The 19,265-nt window shown below is 40.3% G+C and overlaps 1 protein-coding gene across 1 annotated transcript in view; it reads right to left on the bottom strand.

Annotated features, from left to right (window-relative positions):
- The window catches only part of LOC106648463 (nuclear transcription factor Y subunit gamma), a 43,827-nt gene extending 26,144 nt beyond the window's left edge, over nucleotides 1–17,683 (bottom strand). The window contains exon 1 of the mRNA XM_023460305.1: nucleotides 17,366–17,683. Coding sequence (XP_023316073.1) covers nucleotides 17,366–17,458 — 93 coding nt within the window. The 5' untranslated portion in view covers nucleotides 17,459–17,683. The remainder of the gene's footprint in view (nucleotides 1–17,365) is intronic.
- Between the last annotated feature and the right edge of the window lie 1,582 nt (nucleotides 17,684–19,265).

Consider the following 19,265-nt stretch of genomic DNA (forward strand, 5'->3'; position numbering starts at 1 on the left):
CCTTTTTGTGTTCGTTATAATTAATTTTCCTTCATCCACATCTTCAATTCTACTGTCGTCGGGTAAACATATAACCTCGGCAGTTAACACGTTATGGTCCCGAATTATTTTCATTAATTTTAAAATAATTCCCATTTTTTTTATGCCTAATTTTTTTTCTAACATTTCCTCATTTAAAAGTAAAAAGGCGCTTCCATCGATGTCATGCTCTGAAAAAAAGTAATAATTCATAATTTTAGTTGATAATTTATTTACACATATTCAACTATGAAAATTAAACTCTTGTTGCTTTGAGAAGTGTTATGAATATTGTTCAAAATTTTAAAGAAAATATGTCACTTGTTTTTTTATAATAGCGTTTTTAAGTAAGATTTTTTCAGACGTACTCATTGCCTTTTTTATGATTAGAAAATTAAAGCTTTTCTATTTTTTGAATTTTCAAAGAAAAAATTCAACACACACAGCTTCACTGTAAAAGCTCACGAAAACGAGTTGTATATGATTACTTCAAAGAAAAGTTAAACTTTTTTAATTACAAAAAAAGCAATGGAAAAAGAAGAAAATTTTTATTCAAAAATAAAATGAAACAAAATTAGTTTCAAGGTGGATGTGTTCCCTCATGCACCAAATTTTCATTGAAATAGCAAAAATAAGAAAATATTATCTTGCATTGGTTTTTTGAGTATTTCAAAAAACAAGTGTAAAACATAAGTTAGTAATAATTGAGCATGTAAAAATCAAATGTGCATGTTAATTAATGTAAACTGAAACATTCATCCGTTAAAACGATGATATAAAATATGATATAACGTTTTATAGGATTCATTCTACTCACCAATTTTACAGACTTAGCATTCTTGAAAAACCATCTGTATTGTTCAAGATGCTCCATCAATACAAAGTTATCTTTAAGGTAAAAAAAAGAACAAAAAGGATTGTTTTAGGAGGGAAAATTATTTATTGAAGACATTGAAACTAAATAATTAATACATACTATACTTTAAAAGTTTTGCTTCATTATTGTAAATCATGTGCATGAAGCCAAATTGAAAGTCAAATCTAATATTTACTTAAAATTCTAGATATCGTAGACACGATAAAACAATTTTTTCTTAATTATAATAAAAGAAGACTTAAACGAGACCTTAAACTACCTGCGTAACCTCTAACAAACTCTTTGTTCAATTTCATTACTACATATAAACAGCGATAAAAGTAAAAAAAAATTTTAAGTTTGAAATGATCGAGGAAGTCTGAATTTTTAAAGTAATTTTTATATTTATGAAAAAATTCAATTATTAAAAATTTTCATCATAACAACTTAAATAAACTTTTTTTTTATTGTCAAGTGGCAAATTTTTTGAGATGATGAATTGATTGCAAATCTATTTATCGCTTTATATGTAGTAATGATAATGAACAAAACGCTTCATTATAAAAACTACATTATAAAAATTGTATAAAATGTTTTCAGTAGTCAACTGACGAACTTTTCTGAGGTGGTGCAGTGTTATGGGGCGAGATAAAAAAAAAAACAAAAACTGAAAATAACTTAAGGATCACTTAAACATTATGATTTAGGTTCATTCTATTTTTACATACTAAATTAGAATGTGATACAAACATATAAAAGTTGATTCAGAGTAATCTTTCCATTCACATAAAGCATGCATATCACCTAAATATTTATGATTTATTATTTCGTAAGTAGAAGTTTCTTTAACTTCGTAAGCGTTTAGTGCACAATTTAGATGTAATGTTTTGAATTTTTTACAGTAAAAAAAAACTTCATCATTGTGCAGTATAATTTTAACAATCTTTCCGAACGATGGCATATTTCTATTATTTGGATTGCGACTATTTAAAACTACAAATAAACCTACTTTAAAAATTTTACTATAAATACTTATATCTTGTACAATTTTAAGATTCTCTGCTATTAAGTCAGTGCCAACAACTTTTTGCATGATATTTTTATCACTTTCAGTTGGCTCGTCGAACGAATTAAAGTTGAGTTTTCTTCGTATAACTTGGCTATTTGAACCCCATACCGAAGATTGAGATATTTGAGCCAAATTCATCATTGTTTTTGATAAATTTTTATAATTACGGCACTGATTCCCATATGTAATAAATAAATTATGCTTTGCCTCGTATTTGAAACAAGATAGATGACGAAGTGGCCCGTTCTTTTTTATACAATCAGGATAATGTCTCATGTGCAACAATTTGTTTGTCATATTAGTACCCGGAAAAAGTTTTTGAAATGATTCAATATGACTGTCTATAAGGTCTTGCAAATAAGACAAAGTAGAAACAGGCACTCTTGGAGCAAAAATAATTTCATTTATCATATTTAGATTAATGATGTGTTGCAAATATGGATCATTCTCCATAACTTTTCCCGAAACGAAGAATGGAAATGCTCTTAATAAAACCCAAGTTTGCGCTGCACGTTCTTGAAGCTTAATTTCTCTGGATGAATACTCAACTATTGGAGTAGGCTTGTTTTTACTGTCTATTGGTCCGTAATCGAAAGTATTTATTTGATCATTTATATATTCCAGACTTAAGCCATACTCTTTATTTGCAATTAACTTTTCTATGACTAATTTCAAATCGAGTTGTCCTTGGCCCTCCAGCACATCGTGCATTATATCAAAATTGAAATTATTTGAACAGTGAAAATATTTTGATTCGTTCAAAATACACCCTCTTTTTACACCCATTATACTTTCTTCTGTTTCACTTTCAACTAATCGCACATGGAAATCGTGAGATTCTTTGTCCCTTAAGGGTACATTTATTAATGGAAAAAAATGTTTTTGTTCTTTTGTTATAAGACATTGCCTGCAAAAATAAGTAGCTGAAGGTCCTAAAAAACCAAATATTTCGTGTGCAGCCAAGGTGTCTGCGATCACACCCACTAGAGTACCTCGTAAAATAAAGTTTTTTCCATCAATAATGCAGCTTACTCCCATATCCGATTCCAATTTTAATAATTCTAACATGAACGCTTGGAGACATCTGTCTATTCCAAACGTTTTTATGTCCTTCAATTTGACTATCACTAATGGATGAACATTACCAATGAAATCACGTAGATGCTCTGGTAAATTTAAAAAACTTACGTAAAAGCCTCCAAGTTTCTGATCTCTTTTACTTCCAAGAGCACTGTTTACTAAAAAGTCATCATAGTATAATACGATTGGAATCGCATTTTCGTATTTTTGGAAAAAAGGGTGCTCTTTGAAAATTTCTCCATCTTCAAATCTTGTCAAAACATCTTCCAGAACAGGAACGTCACTACTTTTGAAATTTGAAACTTCTTCATTTGAAAAGACAAGTTTTATAGTGTCAATTAATGAAACGTAAGAAATATTTACAGACTCAGTCAATGGTTCATCAGGGTTATTACTATCAATGGCATTCAACGTTCTATTTCCTAAGAATATATCGATCGGATCTATATACTTGAAATTTTTTTTTAGGACACTTATTTGGTTTTTCATATATTTCAAATATGAAAACTGTTTTGAATCGCACGAAAACAGATTCAAAAAAAGTTGTAGATCTTCATCACTTTTAACGAGTTGACCCGTTTTACAAAATTTTTCTATTTTTTCACGAACATTTTCCATTACATTTTCCAGTAAAGTCACTACATTATCAGCGATCAATCCCAAATCAGTACCTGTTATTGTAGTTTGAAGTCTTAAATGTGCTATCATTTTGCATAAAAGAGCATCTAAATTTAAGTTTTCACCAGCCCAATTTTCATTTCGGTCTTCATCCGTTTTTCTTTTTTTTGGTTTAGAGGGACCTTCACATGAATTGTTCTGGGGGCAATGATAATTCTCGATATGCTGCAATAAGCCACGAATTGTTTTTAGCGATTTACTACACATTTTGCAAGAAATTTTTTCATCTCCTAAACCTGATGGGCCATAAATATTTAAAGTATGATCATTTTTCCAATGAGATGTTAAGTCTGATAATGTCGGGAATGACGATTCACAGAAAGAACACAACAATAATTTTTTATTGCTGTTCATTTTTAAAATAGGTTAAATGGAATTCAACAAGGAATATTTTAGAATAACTTTGTATTGATATCAGCATGGACGTCTGAAATTTGAATTATTTTAGTTATTATTGGTATTTTATTTCCTTTTAGTTCGTTTTAGTTTATTTAAATACTTTTTTTTTTTTTAGTTTATTTAAATACTTTTAGTTCGTGAATATTTTACTGAATCAATAATGAATATGAAATATTTTGCATCGTCTGCGGGTATGATTTATTATAGAAACGATTGATTACACCACAACCGAAGACGTTGTAATAAATAAAAAAAAAAAAAACAACATCAACAACAACAAATCTTTATGTTATAAATAGCACTTTTTCGGTACAGCCTAAAATAAGCCATACAGAGTCCATTCGAGCATAGATGAAAAAAATTCCTCCAAAAATTTCAAACAGAATGGACATTTTTCAAATATTAGCTCTATATGAATTGCTGTTCTGCATTTATTTATTTTAATTCTGACAAGCTAATTCTCATAACATTAATTAATAAAGAACTTTATATGTTGTAATTAAGGAATTATTACTTAACTTTGCTCACATCAACAGTTCTAAATGTAAATACTTTTTCTAATGTACATTGAATCTTCTATTTACTTTATGTTAATTTATATAGTTTACAAGTACAATAGCTAAGTACATGTAAATATATTTCAATAGTATATCAATGGATAAAATAATCTAGCTTAAAGTGAGCAAATCAAACTTATTCCAATTTGCAATAACAATGTCAAATTTCACCAACAATAATACATATTAGTTTGTATTCAAGTCTACGACTTTGAGCTAGCTTAATGTGACTCATTAGGGCCTCTAAGGGCACTTCAATGTTTTTAATTTTTCTATTCACAGTATTAGGCTGTATAAGTGAAAAATTTTTTTTTCAAACTTTGGTCAAGAATTCCATGAAAATAGTTACATACATTCATATAAAGCTATAATTATGACCCTATAATTAACTTTCTTCACTAAGTATATTTGAAACATTTAAGGGCTAACAGGGGGCTTAATTATTTTTCATTTTTCAATTACAGTACTTGGCTGTAAAAGTGCAAAAAAATTGTTTTTCCAATAACACACATAATAACCTTTTTCAATACCCTATTTGAAAGTATTTTGTCAAGTTAGATAATTAGAAACAGTAAAGAACATTAATTCTGAGGTTGTGGGGGTTATAGAAAAGCTTTAAACATGTCTAAGCTACCTATCGTAGAAGTCCAAGAGCGAGCATCTAACTCAACGAACATATGTGGTTTCTACGATAGGTAGCGTAGATGTGTTTAAAGCTTTTGTATAACCCCCACAACCTCAGTATTAATGTTCTTCACTGTTTCTAATTATCTAACTTGACAAAATACTATCAAATAGGGTATTGAAACAGGTTATTATGTGTGTTATTGGAAAAACAATTTTTTTGCACTTTTACAGCCAAGTACTGTAACTGAAAGATGAAAAATAATTAAGCCCCCTGTTAGCCCTTAAATGTCTCAAATATATTTAGTGAAGAAGGTTAATTATAGGGTTATAATTATGGCCTTGTATGAATGTATGTAACTATTTTGATGGAATGTTTAACCAAATTTTGATAAAAAAAAGAATTTTTCACTTATACAGCCCAGTACTGTGAATAGAAAAAGTACAGAAAATCAAGCCCCCTGTTAGTCCTTAATGCTAACCTTATTTGAGCAAAACATTAAAATATAACATTAAAATTGGACTTGACATAATATTAAGTTTATGTCTATTAAAAATTAAAAACTTAATTGATAGAAACATAAAATTTAAGGTGTACATACCTAAAAATATGTTCGTAACCTCCACTGGGATTTGACGTTCCTTTACCAAGTAACTGCTCAAGTCTTCCGCAGAGAAATTGTTAATCTATCGCGAGAAGTTTATTAATGAAGCTTATGAAACATTCAATATGATTGTAAATACTTACATCAACATTTAAAAGTTCGCAGCTACTCATATTGATGTTTTCAAGCAAACAATGTTCATGTGTCTGCTTGCTTTGTGTCGCACAATAACGCTGACTATTTGACAAGTCACATACTTACCATTGTTTAGAAAGCATAAAAATACAAGTCACAAACAGAAAGTCAATACAATAACAATTGACCGATAGTGTTAATATGATTATCGAGTACAAAATTTTAAAAACGACTTTTAATAAAAAAAATTCAATGAAAAAACACATTTATCGATTTACCGCAGACGTTTACACAAGTAGTGTAATGATGATTTTTTGAAAAGTATAATATGTGCAGATTAGACTTTTCGGTCAAGGCGCATGGACGAAAAGTATAATTTGCTCATAATATACTTTTCAAAAGTGTAATATGAGCAAATTAGACTTTTGCTGAGATGGTGATTTTTGAAAAGTCTAATTTGCCCATATTACACTTTTGAAAAGTATGATATGAGCAGATTATACTTTTCGTCCATGCGCCTTGACCAAAAAGTCTAATCTGCGCATATTACACTTTGGAGCGTCGAAATTTATACTTTAGGCTCTGCGTGTACGGTAGATAAATATTGAATTCCCAGTATATACAATTGGGAATCTCCGAAATGGAGATCGCCCTGGCCACTAGAACGTATCGGAGGTCTTAATTTTTTCTCATTCCTTCTTTTTGTCTGAATCAAGGTTCGGCTTTGCACGCGCTGGCGCTCGACGATCTATCCGCGCGGTGTCTGTCTTTTGGTCTCCGCTCGCCTAGCTCTCGATATAACGTCGCGCGTATAGTATTCCACAGCTCGAACTGAAACCCCCTCGCGGTGTATACAGTCGTAAATGTATGAGAGCTCATGCGCGCGTTCTCGCTGCGCCTCTTATCGGACGAGAGCGGAAAATCGCTATATATATGTACACGTCGGGGCTCGCTCGCTCCTCTTTGTGTGCCAACGAGAGAGTACATAATATAACGTTCATAAATGAGGTAAGGGCAGTTCTCTATCTCTCTCTGTCTCTCCTTTTCCGCTCAGCTCTTTTAGCTATATAGCTAGCTGGCTCGCGATCGTGGAAGCTATACAACAGATGGGGGCGAGTCGCGCGCGTACACAAGCGCCTTCCTCTGTACTATATAAAAGTTGCGCAAAATCGAGCAAAACAATGTGTAGTAATGGAGCGAGTCTCGCCCACCGAGCAGAGCCCAGGCCCAATATCTCGGACTGAAATCGGCGCACGCCTGAGAGCGAGAGAGAGAGGTAAAGTCCGCTGTACCATAAGCGACTGACAGCGATTAAAGCTGCAACCAGCCCTCCCGTATAAGCGCAATAAAGTCTCTCTCTCTCTCTCTCTCTCTCTCTCTCTCTCTCTCTTTCTCGGTCGCTCGTCGAGGGCCCACACCACGAGACAGAGTGATAAGCTAGACGTGCCCCTTTTTGCGCGGTGAATAAAGCATGTGTGTGTGAATCCGCACGCATCCTCTCGGTACGGCGCGACAATTTGTCGCTCGAGAAACCCGCGTAAAATTCTCTCGTTCTCGCGAGATAGGATAGAAAGTGCTTAAATACACCTATGTACATTATAACGTGTGTTTTTCCAAATGTGCAGTGCGTTTATGTATGTGTGTAAATATAAATTAATGTAATCGCTCAATCTCGATGGCGCAGCAGCAGCACATCATGCAGCACGCATACATACTTACATACACTTTCGCTTTCCTCTCGGCAGCAGCAGCAACGGCGGCAGTCGCAGAAAATTCCAAGTATCGGAGTGGGAGGAGAGTCTCTCTCTGCACAGCTGATTAAGCAAACAATGCTAATCGCATCGTCACTTATATATACCCACTACTATTACTACTTGGCTATATGGAATTTGCGCGCCGTGTAGTTCGCGCACCGCTGCGCAATTAAACACGCTGCAGTGTATGTATGACTTTACTGCGCGCGAGCGCAAAGACAAACTCTCGCTGCTGCCGCTGCAGTTTATATATTCGGGCATTATAGAAAGGCCGCTGCGGCACTTTCCTTCCTTGCACTCCCACGATCGCATGCGCGCGTTATTAACGATCTCTATCGTGTGTACTTAGGAGCTGTGTGGGCATTGTAAGTGCAATCAGCTGCTCTCGCATGTATGACGTCGATTTGTAAGATCGACTGCGCATCGATTACGTTATTGACGCGTCGCGATATATCGCACGTATCCGTACAGAGTCAGGAGATTGTCGCGCGTCCGTGACCCTGAAAAGCCGCCGCCGACGACGCATGTGTGAGCTCGAGCCCCTCTGCGATCGGGATCGTGCTTGGCTCGACCCGTTTTTCCTCTCTCTATACGTACCTCGCAATATATCCCCAATATACATTACAAGAATGCGTAATCCGTTGTTAAAAGCGCTTAGCTGCTCTGCGTATACTGCGGCGTTTGTCGCTCGCGAGCTCGTACAGAAAAAACATAACGGTGCAGCGAGAGATGCTCCGGTACATAAGCGTCGTTAGTTCGCTTATACACTACTACAGAGTTTTGTTATAATTCGGCTCGTAAGTTCGGTACGGCTGCTTTAAATTAACTCGATCGCCGATGCGAATCCAATGCACATTCTCCACCCGCAGGACGACGATGATGATGCGCGCGGATTGACTCTTGTTTCTGCTACTCCTAGTAGATATAGACAAGCGCGAAAATGAGCGATTTCGAAACTCGCGGCCGAGGGAAGAAGAAGAATCTTTGCGGTCTCGTGGGAACCACCGCCACTTATATATACCGATCGAGCCGCATTGCGCGCAGAAGCACGCGGCGTGTATCGGGGTCAATGTCATGCGCGCCTCCGCCGCGGCTTCTTCTTTTAGTTTATAGAGTCCGCGACTCATCGCTGCGACTCGCGCGCGATTTGAAGAAAGAGATAACTGCAGAGCGCAAGAGGAGATTTTCAAAGAAATATAATAATGTCTAACTGAGTTCGGGCGTCTTCGGCTACGGAGAGGAAATATTCGAAAAAGTCGTGCCCGGCATATAAACGAAGTGCTGTGCTGCTGCTTTGACGCTCGGAGTCGTAAACGCCCGCGTGCAGGCATCGATCGGTATAGGTGTACATAACGAAGGACGGACGAATGAATATAAGGATGCAGACCCATAACGATCGACACAAAGAAACGCAGTACGTCTAGTATATACGTTATCTATCTAGCTGCGAAGAGCTTAGAGAGCTATACGTACACACACACGCGAGCGCGGACAATTTATACTCGAGAATAGGCCGTGCGCGGCAGACGGATTCCTCTCCGATTCTCGCCCAACTATGGTATAGCCTCTCTAAGCTCGCTCGGTGAAATGCTGAAAATGCCGATGCGGCGAGAGAGAAAGATAAGCCACCACCACCGAGCTTACATTAGGTGTGTATAGGCGCGATCGATACGCTCGATCGCGAGGAAAATTCTTGGACCGAAGTATGTGTGTGCGCGACAGCTCCGAAGCGGGCGCGAAACAAAGAGAAAACGTAATCATTGTCCGGTATATGTATACGCGGCTCGAGGCGCGCGCGGTCAAGAACCGCAGATCGCCAACGCAGTCGCGGTGCAGAACAGCGACGGAAGCTCGCGATCGCGTTGTTGCTCGTTTAATAAGCGCGACGGCGCAGCATCCGATTCATGAATTATGCTGACGGCCCCCCCCCCGCACGCTCGAGGCTAGACTCGAGTATATAGGAGTATTCCGAATTTAGTCGTGAGAGCAGTGCACACGACTCGACAAAAACCGGTTCGACCGAGGTGTATGTACGCGCGCGACAGCTGTAACAATAGTTGCAGCTATATAGGTACATACGAGTCCTCTGTCTCTTTGTTATATAGAAGCAGAAGCAGCAGCAGCCAAGGATTAAGTAAGTAAATAGAGAGGAAGCTTATTTTGACACTCGAGACTGTCAGACCAAGGGGCTATTAGTATATTTTTCATCTTACTAGGGAGTGAAAAACAATTTCTCCCAGCCTAAATTATAAAAATAAAATATCAACTTCGAATCGAGGTAGCTAAAAAAATTCATAAAAGGGGTAACGACCAATTAATACGTACGAGACGAGTAAACTTGAAACACGTAAGACCTTATATAAGTGCATTGCGGTCGACGTTCGATGGTGCGCGCCGAGGGTCGTGTACCCCTCGACACGGCCCGAGCTACACGGCTACACACGCTCAACTGGCTCGAAGCGATTCCGCATGGAATTAGAGGTCCTTGCAAAAAACTACGTATCTTGTAGATATAACTACGAATCACCCTTGATTCTCGTGCTCGCACCTATTGTTATTGTAACGTCTTATAATTTTTTTTGTCACGCGCGTCTCTGTACCTCTCCTCTGCGACTGTCGCGTTCGCTCGCAGTTGTGCCTTCTCGTTCGCTCAAACGACGATCGGACTCGGTACGGTGAACATCGTCCGTTCGCGCGTGCTCCTCCGTTAAGTGCCAGTGCGCGATCAACAATGTTTCTCCGAAGAATCCGACGCGTATTACCGCGTCAGGCCCCGCATTGGAGAAGCGAGAACGAGAGAGTCGCGAGACGCGCGCGAAAGGATCGGCGATTCGACAGTAGCGGAGGAGCGACGCGAGTTTATCCCCGTTCTGTACAACTGCAGCTGGTCACGGAGGTTTCGAGTCACGAGGAGATCGATCGGCTCCTCGTCGACTGCCTCGAGTACGAGAGCGAATCGCTCGAGCCGCGGACGAGCTGGCGGGTGACTCTGTTCGTCGTCGGATGCGGCTACAAGGACGAGCCTGACGACGAGGCGCCGTCGTCCACGTCCACGCCGCAGCGTCGCATCACCGCGATTCCAAGCATCTTGGACAATTTTTTCGAGCTCGCAAACTCCGAGTATTCCGAGTATCACGTGAGTTGCAACTGGATAAACTCGTAAAGAGACAGGCCCGGCTCTATCGTTATCTCTTTCGCTTGGCTCGCGAACTCATCGTCGAGATCCGTCGACGATAATTAGAGCGTCGCTCCGAGTCAGTTAATGTATCCTCTCTTCTCGAGACGCTCGACGACCATCGCCAGACGCCTTAATTTTCTGCCTGAATCCAACGGCGAAACCGACCTGACCGGTAAAACCAAAGGCGAAAAAGGCAGCGCAACGAGCCAGGAGCGGGTCGATCGCGTCCGGCGAGATTCGGACCGACGCCTCGTCTGAGCAACGACGCGGCGACTTCGCTTCTGCCGAGCATCAAGGCGCAATGTAGCGGCGTGTGACCGCACACGTTCCGGGAGTCGATCTGTACCAGCTGACGTTTTTCTTCGTTCATCTCGAAGATTACCTTCGCTAATTCGTAAGCTTCTTTCTCTCTTTCGCAAATTATATGCAACGGCGCATCTCCGTTCGCGTTGGCCAAATTTGGATCAGCACCTCCCCTCAGCAGCGATATTAACAAGTTTCTGTGGCCCCGAGACAGCCAAATGCAACGGAACTTCTCCTTTGTTGTTCCAGGCAAGTTTAACTCTTAGTTAATAAGCTTGTTCATACATATGGGTAAGGCTCAGAATTTTTTAAATAAACCTGCGCTCGTATGTCACCGATCTTGACGCGCTTTTGGTATGTTATAGTACATGGTAAAAAAGACCCAAAACCAAAATTTTAGACCCCCTCCCCCCTCCTACCCCCCACTTCCGGTATAAACGTCCATTTTCTATCTATATTTTTTTTGAAGGCCTGAAGCAATTAAAAAATCTGAAAAAATTCACAAAAATACTTTTCAACAATCCAAACAACCTTGAATTTTTTCAGATTTTTTGAGTGCTTCAGGCCTTCAGAAAAAATTATTGAAAATTTTGAAAATTCATATACGGCGCTACGATGCAATACAAAGCCCGATCTTTTTTTCCACTTATTTTTGACATCAAAATACATAACCTCAAATTTTTTCAGATTTTTTCAGACAGAGCGCTGGCGGTTTTTAGCCGAAAAACGCCCTTTTTTTACGAAAATAATTTTTTTAGGGCGATATGAAGCTTTAAAAAATCTGGAAAAATTTTTTTCTTGTTTTTCAGGTCAAAATACATAACCTTGAATTTTTTCAAATTTTTTAATTGAAGGCGATAGCATCTATGGCTAAAAAACGCTATTTTTATGAAAAACGGTTCCTGGAACCCGATGGTTCCGGTAAAAAAATTTGAAAAAATTTTTTTTGAATTCCTTGTCAAATTTTAATAAATTTTGACCGTCGCAAAATTTCGATTGGAGCTTCCTAGCTCATTCTAGAGCATAACAAAGATTCGAGCGAAATTCTGAAGAAATTTGAAAAATAATGTAATTGTGATGAATTTCTTCAGAATTTCGCTCGAATCTTTGTTATGCTCTAGAATGAGCTAGGAAGCTCCAATCGAAATTTTGCGACGGTCAAAATTTATTAAAATTTGACAAGGAATTCGAAAAAAATTTTTTCAAATTTTTTTACCGGAACCTCTGGGTTCCAGGAACCGTTTTTCATAAAAATAGCGTTTTTTAGCCATAGATGCTATCGCCTTCAATTAAAAAATTTGAAAAAATTCAAGGTTATGTATTTTGACCTGAAAAACAAGAAAAAAATTTTTCCAGATTTTTTAAAGCTTCATATCGCCCTAAAAAAATTATTTTCGTAAAAAAAGGGCGTTTTTCGGCTAAAAACCGCCAGCGCTCTGTCTGAAAAAATCTGAAAAAATTTGAGGTTATGTATTTTGATGTCAAAAATAAGTGGAAAAAAAGATCGGGCTTTGTATTGCATCGTAGCGCCGTATATGAATTTTCAAAATTTTCAATAATTTTTTCTGAAGGCCTGAAGCACTCAAAAAATCTGAAAAAATTCAAGGTTGTTTGGATTGTTGAAAAGTATTTTTGTGAATTTTTTCAGATTTTTTAATTGCTTCAGGCCTTCAAAAAAAATATAGATAGAAAATGGACGTTTATACCGGAAGTGGGGGGTAGGAGGGGGGAGGGGGTCTAAAATTTTGGTTTTGGGTCTTTTTTACCATGTACTATAACATACCAAAAGCGCGTCAAGATCGGTGACATACGAGCGCAGGTTTATTTAAAAAATTCTGAGCCTTACCCATATATATATATATATATTTCAAACTAATTTGTAATTCGTTCCGACAGCGCCTTTCATGCCAGCAGCGCTATGGCAATGTATACCAAACATGATGCCAATAAAAACTTACTAAGCAAGAGAGGCAGGACACCGCTGGGCTCTGCACCACAACAGAAAGAGGATGGTCAAGTTCCTCCCGAGAAGAGGCCCTGTTCGAGTGCCTGCAATCCGGAGGGATTGACGACTCCGCGCGTCGCTTGCAACAGAGACGAGAACGACCAAGATCTGGTGGAGGTATTTCTCAGGCTGTGCGACGACATCCATCGTCGGACGGTGCGAGTCGACGCGCGGAACAACGAAGGAGAAGTTCCGTTGCATTTGGCTGTCTCAGGGCCACAGAAACTTGTTAATATCGCTGCTGAGGGGAGGTGCTGATCCAAATTTGGCCAACGCGGACGGAGATGCGCCTTTGCATATAATTTGCGAAAGAGAGAAAGAAGCTTACGAATTAGCGAAGGTAATCTTCGAGATGAACGAAGAAAAACGTCAGCTGGTACAGATCGACTCCCCGAACATGTGCGGTCACACGCCGCTACATCGCGCTTGGATGCTCGGCTGGAAAAAAGTCGCTGCGTTGCTGCTTCGACAAGGCGGCGGTCCGAATCTCGCCAGACGCCCCGCGTAAAAATTTTTATGTCATTTTGAAGTTTTCTAAAACTTGACAAAACCTATGTTCCGAGGAAGTTTTCACAAGCTTGTCACTGAGACACAGTCAAAGGGTCGAACAAAATTTTTCCAAGTTCTCTAGACGTTGGGAAAACTTGTCAAAAAAATTCCGAAAACTTAAAAAAACTTGCAAAAATGTGGCCCAAAAGTTTTTGCAAAGTTAACATAACTTTGCAAAACTTTAGCCACATTTTCTCAAATTTGTTCAAAATTTTCGGGAAATAGAAAAAAATTTATTTTCCGGACTCGCGCAAACACTAATATTAAAATTAATCCACGCACCCATTATTTCGTTAAAAAGCCTATTTTAGCTTTGAATGCACGCCCGAGGAATGTAAATCGCGCACGGTTATATCGACACATACACGAATTGCACACCAATTTAGTCGCGAACAGTCACACACGATTTTCGGAGTCGCTGTCACCGACATTCACACACACTACTGAGTCCCACAAAAAATTTAATGACTTTTAATAAAAAAAAATCTATCCACGCCGAACAGCATCTTCGACAAATCCGTGTGTCTCTAATTTAAACGAGGTTAGTTCGTTGGCTTTGTTTTTTTGTTTTGACATGTACACGCATTGTTTTGTTGATATTAGTAAACTAACCTCCTGTTAACTAGATGAACACGGATTTGTCGAAGATGCTGTTCGGCGTGGATAGATTTTTTTTTATTAAAAGTCATTAAATTTTTTGTGGGATTCAGTAGTGTGTGTGAATGTCGGTGACAGCGACTCCGAAAATCGTGTGTGACTGTTCGCGACTAAATTGGTGTGCAATTCGTGTATGTGTCGATATAACCGTGCGCGATTTACATTCCTCGGGCGTGCATTCAAAGCTAAAATAGGCTTTTTAACGAAATAATGGGTGCGTGGATTAATTTTAATATTAGTGTTTGCGCGAGTCCGGAAAATAAATTTTTTTCTATTTCCCGAAAATTTTGAACAAATTTGAGAAAATGTGGCTAAAGTTTTGCAAAGTTATGTTAACTTTGCAAAAACTTTTGGGCCACATTTTTGCAAGTTTTTTTAAGTTTTCGGAATTTTTTTGACAAGTTTTCCCAACGTCTAGAGAACTTGGAAAAATTTTGTTCGACCCTTTGACTGTGTCTCAGTGACAAGCTTGTGAAAACTTCCTCGGAACATAGGTTTTGTCAAGTTTTAGAAAACTTCAAAATGACATAAAAATTTTTACGCGGGGCGATAGACCTGCTCCTGGCTCGAGGCGCTGAGTTTTCCGCCTTCGGTTTCCCCGACGAGGTCGGCTTCGCCGTTCGATTCAGGCAGATAAGTAACGCGTTCGATTGTTATTACGAATCGGATCGAATTTCTATAGCTCCGATGGTCGTCGAGCGTCTCGAGAAGATAGGATACAAACCGGCCCGGAGCGACGCTCTGATTAGACATTTCCAACAAATAACTGTCATGAACTAACTGAATTGAGACAAGCGTCTGGCATAGTGGCCATCGTCGACCCTGTCAGAGCATGAATTGGGCCGAGATAATGTCGAGATGATTTTTTCGACGCTAGGCGCTGGATCCCTTCTTGGAGCTGACGAGTCAACGGCTGCCGATTCTCTGCTGCAATGCGATCATCTACAATTAGCTGATGGACGGGGAAATGTGTAATATTTTCTCGGCGACTGCGGGTGAAAACACCGCCCGTGATCTCGATCCTCATTAATAAAGAAAACGACAGTGATAGCGATAACTGAGCTTTGTATCTTTTGTCTGATGTAATTTAATTTTCAAGATTTTTCATGCGAGTAATAAAAAAAAATAAAGAGTAAATCTCAAAATGTGAATTTTTTTTACATATGTTCATTGCTGTAATTGCGCTCGTGTCATTTCGTCATTATGCGCGTTCGTACACGTAGTACAACACATATAGTACGGTATAGTATAAAGTCAGCTCGGCTATTGTCCTTTTTTTTCCTCCGCAGTCTAACTTTTGACTTTTGGCTCCCGGTATTGCTGCTACTGCTGCCTTTCATTTTTCGATGAGACAAGACGATAATATAGACCCCCCCTCGCACGAAGCAGCTTTATAGTGTGCGAGCTGAGTTGCTGCTGCGGCGCGCGCGTAACAATACCCACAGCGGCAGCAGCCTAAGTATATCTACATATAATGCCGCTTGTTTATACACACACACAAATCTCGAACAATTAAAAGTAATAATAAAAGTTCACATGCGCGCTTGTATAATGAAAAAAAAAACGAAGAAGAAGGCGATAATATTATAAGAAAAAGGGAGAGCTTGGCTTAACTTTTTTACATGCATATAAACATCTTATAAACGCGCTTCGTGACCAAAAAAACACAGCGTCGTCGCGCGATCGTTGCGCAAAAAACGGATAGCAACAATTATATGCTTATACGAGGCGCAACAGCTGCTGCTCTTGGGCTAGATTCTTAATAATAACTTGGCGTACTATATACGTCATTTAACGCGCAGCTCTGACACTCTTTAATATATATAGGTATATAGAGAGAGTGAGTGAGTGAGTGAGGCGCATGACGCGTCGTCGCGAGAATTTCCCACGACGATCCACACGACACTGAAATTCGCAAATCCGTCGTGTTCTGTTAATACACCGAAAAATCGCCGTGAGTTAGAAATTGCCTCGTGCTCTTGGTTATACTCTTTTTTTCCGTACTTAAGATAGAGGCCGCCGTCATTTCGAGGCTCTCGCAGGGTTGACAGGCCATGAAGAGCAGCTGCAGCAGAGAAGAAGATATTTCATTCCGCGCGTTTGATGGAGTAATCTCTCTCTCTCCGGCGGACGAGCTAAAAAAACGTCATGCGCTTCTCGGCGAGTACTACTACCTGTATATATACCTACACACACAGCGATCACGACGATCATCCGTTTATAAAAGCCCACGTTTATATATAGTCGGGGGCGGATATAATCTCTCGCCTGTCTCGATCGCTTCTCGTACGAGAAAAACGTAAACACTGCAGGCGCGCCGATGCTCGACGAATGAATCGATGCCTGCGCGCGTGGCTGCACTTATATACCTTATACATTATAGCTGCTGCACTCGATCGAAGTACATAATAATATAAAAGCTCGGAACGTTTTTGACTCGAAACTCTTCGTCGGGTGGCGCGGCGCGGAAATTAAATTTCGCACGCGCGCGAATTCGAAAGGAGGTATAATTATCGTCGCGCGAGTAAACATTGCGTAAGTCGAAAGCCGCATAGAGAGTACATAAGTAGTGTCCAGCGCTGACATTTGAACGAGCTGCGCACTGCAAAGCTTATACACACATTTAATATCCATTGAATTAGAGGCGCGCGCTTCATTAGTCGCGGGTATCGTCGAGCACATGGGGACACTTTTGATACACCATAACTACCGCGTATATACTTTCACGCGCGAGCACCGGTGTTTAATAGCGAGCCGATCGCAGCCGCGAGATCGTTAATAAGCGCAATGATCCTGCACGGCTCGTTTCGCGAGCGAGACAAGAAAAGCCAAAACAAAACAAAAAATCGCCAATATATACTGGCGGTGCGGTGACTCGTGCGCAGCTTTGGCTCTCACCTGGGCGAAGTTCAGCGCCAGAACGAGCGTGCCGATGACGATAACGATCGGAGGCATCTCGCCGCTGCCTCCTCCTCGGCCGAGTCGTCTCATCTCCCGGTTGAGGTGGTGACACTCGCGGACTTCATATAGAAGGAACTCAACGAGAACTCAACACAGCAGCAAAAACAACATACAATTTTTAAAAAAAGTCGAAAAAACACACTGTACACCGACACTCGGAGTCGCAGAGAATCAATGGCTAATTACTACAACTCGTTCGTCACATGTCGAGGCTCTCGGGTACTTCGCGGGAGAGCCTTATAGTACTCGTCCGTGTCCCGTCTTTCGGGCTAGTACGCGCGAGACTGACTCAGCCGCGCTCTGTTATTGCCGGCAAAAGGAGTTGCGCTGCCCGCGCGCGACTCGCGTCGATCCTCCCACACGCTCGACGCCAGCAGCATCAGCAGCAACGAGCGGAGAGCCTCGCTGCTAATGTATATTGCGATGCAGCTCAGCTCCTACTACTACCTTTCCTTTTCGCGCTCGTGAGCGCCCGACAAATTTTAGCGCGCGCGGAGAGAATACGCCGAGGGGGCTGCCGTATAGCGCTGAACAAATAGCGGAAATAGCTGCTCGATGGAGCTCAATGAGAGAGAGACTGAGATAGATGCACGCGGAGCAGCGGCCTCGTCTTCCGAGCATGTCATGCCGATATAATATATATAGGATCGGGGAGAAGAAGGAGGAGGAATCTGCACCGCGATCGAGACAGAGTATCGGCGTTTTTCTTTTTTCAAAGGACGGAGGAACTGCACCGCGCACACAAACTCGTTACCTCCTCCGTCCGACCATACAGCCGCGCATCATCGGTTAAACGATCGGCCAATTTCCATCATCGTACCGTAAAATCGACTCGCTGCTCTAACTAACAAAGTATTATATACATAGATAAAACTCCGTGTGTATACACATTATAACGAGGCAATTGTCTTGCCCATGCAGAAAAGGCTGCAGTCGTCGTTGTCATGCGGGACGCCGGCGGAATTTCCATAGCTCGAGCGAGCCTTAATAGTACGTCATAATTTCCCTATCCATTGAATAACACAGAATGCGCGCGCGCCAGCTCGTCATGGAGTCGGTATATAACAAAACGAGACGTGGCTGATTAGAGGCTCGAGCTATATACTTGGAAAAATCTCGGAGTTCGCTCGAGCTCGACCTACATATCTATAAGAAAGGATAATATCGGAGCGTCGACCGTACTTAATAATACCGCCGCGGTTCGCGCCGAGAGTCAAAGGTAAAGGGTCATTAACTCGGAGTCGCGCGCACAAGCTGCGGTGCACAATTAAGTATATATATATCGGCGCGTAGATATACCGAAAATGAAAGTCACGGAAGGCGTGTACTGCAGTACACACACACCAACGCGTGCTTACGACTCATAATCTGGAAGGCAAAAAAAAAGTAAGTGAGGCGAGAGAGAGACGTGTGTCTTACGCAACTTCTGCAGCAGAGATACCGCCGGCCCGCTTATACGCGAAACAACACAACGCGGCGGCAGCCCGATTTTCTCTCTTCGCAGCGCGAAATATATAGGACGACTCGAGCGAATCGCGGGAACCGCATTCGAACGCCCCGAGAGAAATATATACGCGGCTGGAAAATTTTTCATCGTGGGCCCTGTACGATATACGAATGCAGAAAAGGGAACGGGCAGAAACATATAGTAATATAGACGAGATTTCGACGACAACGACGACGAAAAAAAAACCAGAGAGAGAGAGAAAAAAAATAACGGAACACTCCCTGCATACATACGACACACACACACATACTTTTGAGCAAACTGCGGCTGTGGCTGCGGCTGCCGTGTGCGCGACGGTGATTAATGTCACTGATATAAGTACTCGGCGGC

This window comes from Trichogramma pretiosum, unplaced genomic scaffold, assembly GCF_000599845.2.
Source record: "Trichogramma pretiosum strain Unisexual culture from Peru unplaced genomic scaffold, Tpre_2.0 scaffold77, whole genome shotgun sequence".
NCBI classification, from domain to species: Eukaryota; Metazoa; Arthropoda; class Insecta; order Hymenoptera; family Trichogrammatidae; genus Trichogramma; species Trichogramma pretiosum.